Source organism: Marmota marmota, unplaced genomic scaffold (genome assembly GCF_001458135.2).
Source record: "Marmota marmota marmota unplaced genomic scaffold, marMar, whole genome shotgun sequence".
NCBI lineage: Eukaryota > Metazoa > Chordata > Mammalia > Rodentia > Sciuridae > Marmota > Marmota marmota.
In genome coordinates this window covers 23,287,260-23,293,347 of record NW_026000153.1, presented here as the reverse complement: position 1 = coordinate 23,293,347, position 6,088 = coordinate 23,287,260, and the positions used below count along the sequence as shown (strand labels likewise).

At 38.7% G+C, this 6,088-nt stretch overlaps 1 protein-coding gene and 1 non-coding gene across 2 annotated transcripts in view; one reads left to right on the top strand and one right to left on the bottom strand.

Annotated features, from left to right (window-relative positions):
- Abca13 (ATP binding cassette subfamily A member 13) overlaps positions 1 to 6,088 on the bottom strand; it is a 423,614-nt gene that overhangs the window by 166,959 nt on the left and 250,567 nt on the right. The window contains exon 43 of the mRNA XM_048786593.1: positions 586 to 856. Within this exon, the coding sequence (XP_048642550.1) occupies positions 586 to 856 (271 nt within the window). The remainder of the gene's footprint in view (positions 1 to 585; positions 857 to 6,088) is intronic.
- On the top strand, positions 5,535 to 5,662 carry LOC125611580. The gene has a single exon (XR_007341789.1). It is a non-coding gene; the product is annotated as a small nucleolar RNA SNORA40 (small nucleolar RNA).

The window sequence follows — 6,088 nt, the reverse complement described above, 5'->3', positions numbered from 1 at the left end:
AGAGGAGGAGAGGTGAGGAGAGTGTGGTGTGGTGTGGTGTTGGGGAGGGGGGGAGGGTGGAGGATGGGAAAGGCAGCGGAGCACAACAGACACTAGTATGGCAATTTGTAAATCAATGGATGTGTAACTGATGTGTTTCTGCAATCTGTGTATGGGGGGAAGGTGGGAGTTCATAACCCACTTGAATCAAAGTGTCGAATATGATATGTCAAGAAATTTGTAATGTTTTGAACAACCCACAATAAAAAATTAAAAAATAAAAAAATAAAATAAAAAAATAAAATAAAAAAAAAAAACCCACCAAATTTAATTGTTTTAAGGATTCTTTAACAGTAGGAAAAAATGTAAGCTACTTTCCTACTAGTGTCTCCTTCCAAGGGCACTAATCCTATTTGTAATGGTTCATCCTCCTAAACTAGTCACCACCCAAAGAACCCATCTCTAAGTACTATCATGTTGAGAGTTGAATTTCCACAAAAAAAAAAAAAAATTAGGGAGAAACACAAACATTCAGTCTATGACACTATTCATAGTCTGTCTTTATTCACAATGTGTCCATAATTTTGAAATAAAAAAGTTTCTTACCTGAAAAAGTAAGTTTCCAAACTCTCATAGTGGCCAGGAGTCAGTTTGAGGGGAGGGTATTCGGTGGCCAGAGGTTGCACCATGAAAAGGCCCATGGCCAAGGCCACAAAAAGGACAGGCAGCAGCAGGTCTGAGACTGTGCTTTTCCAGGCTCTCAGTGTGTGGAGCAGCCTTTTCCTCAGGAGGGCAGCTACCTGTGCAAGAAGCAGCTGATGACCTCGCATAGGTGCATGCAGGGTCCATGCAGGTGGGGTCCTCACAGGAGAGTCACCTGCAGGGGCACAAAGTTAGCAGTGAGTCAGACATGGAATGACATGGCTCCCATGATCTGCCTGGTTCTAATAATTCTCTTCATTTGTCCTCTAGGTGATCCTTGGGCCTATCCTTGGGCCTAAATAAGAGCAGGTTACTATATCAAAAGGACAACAGGAGGCCTTTGTATACCCATGTCCTGGAAAGTTAGCATACCAGCTGTTTCAGCTTTAAACACAGGGTGAAGTGCTGCTGTGGGTTCACTCTGTTCTTGCTCCTGAAGGTGAAGGAGTACATGCAAATGGAAGAGAAGAAAGGGCCTGGCCTAAAGCCTGGAGTCTAGGGGGTTTCTGAGGAATCAAAGACAAAAGAATTGCAAGAGGTTCTTGAACTCCCAGACATTGAGTTTCCTGGGGAGTGGGGGTACAGGGAGGCTCTCTCCTTATTAGAGCTCCCCTCCTTCTACCATACTATTCCTCTGCTGTTGATGAAGTCTTTCTTGAGAAAGTCCCGGGTAATAGATAATGAGCTAGTCAAATTTTGGAGAACCACATCACAGCCTTCCCTCAGTTCTACCCATGTCCTTCCTTCCCACTCAGAGAGGAGCTAATCAGCCCTCAAGGCAGGGCCTCTCCTCCAGCTGCAGCCCCCTGAGTCCACTGGATTTCAGCAATCCTGTCCCTTCCTCCCGTTTTTCCTGTAAGGAATCAAGCAACTCTGAAAAGTCTTCAGAGATCATAAAATTCTAAAGGATAGAGTGAGTTATGCACCATTGATCTATGGGTCCCTCAAGATTGAGCACTTGAGGATTACACACACACACACACAAATTCTATACACATATACACATGCTCCAATTGAGGATAAAGATCCAAGCAAAACACACACACACACACACACACACACACACACAAGGGAAAAAATTGTTGAAGATGAGCAATCAGCAGCAAAATGTGAGCCAGACCCAGGACTGTGACCTTAAAACAACATCTCATGGGCTCATCAGCTCTGTCAATGGTTTTCCCCAGTGATTCCCTCTAAGATACTCCAGAAAATCTAATACAGAGTATTTCACAAGAAAAGTGGTCTTCTGAAAGAACAGATGTCCTACTGATTATACTGCCCATAAACATCACAGTGAAATGCAATTAATACAAGAATATCTGAATAGTTCTTTTTTAAAGAAACTGCACCATTTTGAAACATAGATTATTTGTAACAGTGTTACAAGAGAGCAGTTGGGGATGAAAAATGCACATCTGAACCTATTCCTTCATTGGCCTAAACTATATAATGGGCCTTGGACTATTTGGTTTATGTCCTCAAAAATGCCTAGCAGAGCAGTTAATATAAAAATGTAACAACACAGTGGAATCAAGTGTTATGGTCAAGGTGAGCAAACTTAAGTTAGTATCAGGAGGCAAGTTTCCATGATTCAAGGCAAAAAGGAGAAAGCAAGCACAGCCCTGAAAACAGGTAGGTGGGATCATCCTTATGATCCCATAGGAGTTTGCAGGCAGTCAGGAAAATGTGTATGTTTCAAGATCAAAGAAGGAGAAGTGAATAAGCATGGAGTATTCTGTGAGTAACTGAGAGGCAGCAGAATGTGGCACCGATGCATGGGGAGTGTCAGGAGATGAAGGTGAAAGGTCACCAGAGTCCAAGTCATGAAGAGCCTTTACAGCCCCTTGCACCTGGCTGAAGAGGCCCAAGCCCAGGAGTCACCTGATTAGACTTGTGTTTTAGAATACAGAGTCTTACTTCACTCCATAAAAGACAGAGCTACAACGAATGATTTTTAAATCAGGCTACATACCACATTCAACTGGAAACTCTTTTAACATGCTGATTTCTAGGCCCCACCTCTAAAATATTTGATTCTCCAAAGACTAGAGATAAAAATATGCTTTTTAATAATTTCCCAGGGGATTCTGATGCTCAGCTGGGCTGTGGAACCACTGATTCAATGAATTATCAATGATGATTCTTATGAAGCTCTTATGAAGCCGTTATTAAGTCAGTCTATAGAGAGATTTTAGTGCTAGAAAATGTATATTATTAAGCTAAATGGGAACCTTTCATTTATGTATATCATTCTTGATATTTTTATTGGATTATAATGCTGGATAACAACCAATTCATGGTATGTATTCAGATCTACTAGGATAATTATGAGAGTTATCGGGTTCAAGTTAAAATAATTGAGTTGTTTTGGGGTTGCCCATTTTCTGGATTTATTAAAGTAATTATTGAGATAACAGTGTGATGTCTTCACTGCCTTTTGACTAAGGAGTTTTCCCCTATAAAGCAGCATGCCTTATTCTGTTCAGAATCAAGAGGAATTGGAAGGTCCCTGGTGGGTCCTGTGATCCCTCACTACTACAAAAGTCATCACCTGTTAGAGGGCACAACCCACAACTTAGCCCTAATGTAGCATCTCTTGATTTTGACATCTAACTATGCACACTTGACCACTGGTATAGTTGGGATATGAGATGTTCCCCCCAGTTTCTGTGTTAATGCAGAAATATCCAGAGGTCAAAAGATTGGGTTGTGAGTGCCATAACCTAATCAGTCCATCCCAGTTTGAATGGACCAACTGGGTGGTAACTATAGGCAGATGCAGCATGGCTGGAGGAGATGGGTAGAGTGTGTCCTGAAAGGGTTCATCTTCTCAGTGGCCACTTCCTGTCTTTCTCTGCTTCCTGGTCACCATGAGAGGAGAACTGTTTCTCCACCATGCCCTTCTGCCATGATGTCCTACCTCACATGGTCTCAGAGCAATGGAGTCAGCAGACCATGGACTGAACCTCTGAAACCGTGAGCCAAAATAAACTTTCCCTCCTATGTATTTCAAGGTATTTTGATCTTAGCAATGAAAAGTGAACTTATACAGCTCAGCCCACTGGCAGTCTGCCGAAATATACACCTTCTCATACGAGAGTTTGCTCAGCAAGCAAAAGGTTGTAAATATCTATTCATGTATTAGAAAGAAACTATTGGATATCTATTCAGCAAATTTGCCCTTATGATGGAATGGGCATGGAGACAGAGACAGAGAATGATGGTTTATGTTTCCACTGGCCTCACTCATCATGAACAGATAAAGGAAGTTCTATCCACATTGACCTAGATGTGAATCCAATCTTAGTCTCCAACATACTGTGTGACTTCTGGAAAACTACTTAACCTCTTTGAATGTCATCTCCTCAGTTGTAAAAGAGACTTATAATATTTTCCCTCCGGATAGTGAGGATTGTTATTAGAACATTTATTAAACTACCAAAACAGGCATAATATTGACTTCCAGTCATAGTAAATGTTCATCAGACAGCCTCAATAAGTCTGTAGAGAAAGGTACGTCATATATTAAAAAGAATAAATTGTCTCCACCTTCTCATATATGTTAATTGGGTATAAATGAGAAAAATAAAAGACTGAGATAGTTTATGGTTATAAATTCACCACCAATCAAATATTCATGGCTAAACTTATAAAAGTATTCGCATGAATAATTTAACAGACAAAAATTAAAATGCTGGACCAAATTGTTATGAATTGTCTTATTTGACTTATGAGTACAATTATATTCAAGGACTCTAGTTACATCCACAATTATGCATCCCCATTAAGTCCGACCATCAAATTACTTAAGGGATGTGTCCAAAGTTGTGTTTTTATTTCCTTCCATTGTCTTTTTTCCCCTTCCTATCTACCTACCTACCTACTTACTTTCTTTCTTTCTTCCTTTCTTCTTTCCTTTTCTTTTTGTTTTTATTTTTTGGTCAGGTGGCCACAGTTTTTCAAACCTTAATACCTCATGACTTACTAGGCACCTGAGAATACAGTATACACAATATCAAGTTCACCAAAATGTTCCTAAATATTTTAAAATGAAGCATTACCAACATAATGTTTTCATGTGGATAAAAATAAGATGAATACTCCAAAAGAAAAATAGACACAAAGAACACAAAACATGCAGTTCATAAAGCATCTATAAAATAGCCAGCATGTGAACATTGTAGAATAAGGAAAGAATTGGGCTTTCTCACTCATCCATTTAGTAAATATTATATTATTATTGAGGATTCAAGGAAGTGGGTCTTCTACACTGCTGGCGGGTGAAGAGATCTCTATAGTCATTTATGGGAAACAGATATGGACCTTCTTTAATCTGCTTAATTTCAAACCATCAGTTATATTAATTTTTTTTTCAATTTTTGTTTTAGTTGTCACTGGACCTTTATTTTATTTATTTATATGTGGTGCTGAGAATCGAACCCAGTGCCTCACACATGCTAGGAGAGCACTCTGCCACTGAACCACAATCCCAGCCCCCTGTATTATTTTTAAAAAAAAAAAAACATAAATGCATGAACTATCTAAAGCAAAGTGACTTGTTTTATCTTACAGAAAATAGTCAAATCCATGAGAATAAATCAAGCAAATTACAATATAGATTGAGGATCCCTGATCTAAAATATTGAGAACAAAATATTTCAGATTTATGGGTTTTTTTTTTCAAATTTGGGGGTATTCATTTATACATGATGAGAATGGACACCAAGTCTAAACACATCATTTATAGGAATGTTTTACACATAGCCCAAAGGATATTTTATACCCTATTTTTAGCATACCTATGTTTTGTCTGTAACCTATTACATGCAATCAGATATGGAATTTTATGCCATGGCATCATGTCAGGACTCAATTTTTTTTTATATTTTGGACTTAGAGAATAGTGCAAAAAATAAATCCTCTTTTGGAACCTAGAACTCATTGTTCAGTATGAGTTTTGATACATACAAGCAAGAATGTTATACCTAATTGATAAATGAAAAGGCTATCTTCAGAAAATGAGGCATTGGGTTGAAGATATATCTTACTGTGTTTGTTTAACTATTTTGTTGACATATCCCATATCTGTACTACTGTGTGAGATAATAGGAAGAATATGATGTAAACTCATGGATGTTTAGAGAAGGTGTCAGCACATAAGAATGAGGCAGTTCCATCTACTCCCAAAGTATAAGGGTTTGTTTCCATTGCTTCTAGCTGCCTGTTTTCTCCCATTTGGATCCTAAAGTTAACTACTTGAAGAAATTAAATCTCAAATATCCTAGGTAGAGAATTGTGAAATCATCAGAATTCCATAATTCAAATGGAAAAAGAATGGTGGGATGTTGGGACAACTAGAGAAGCATCAGTTCTTTTAAAAAGGGCATCCTTGTGATGGACACAAAGG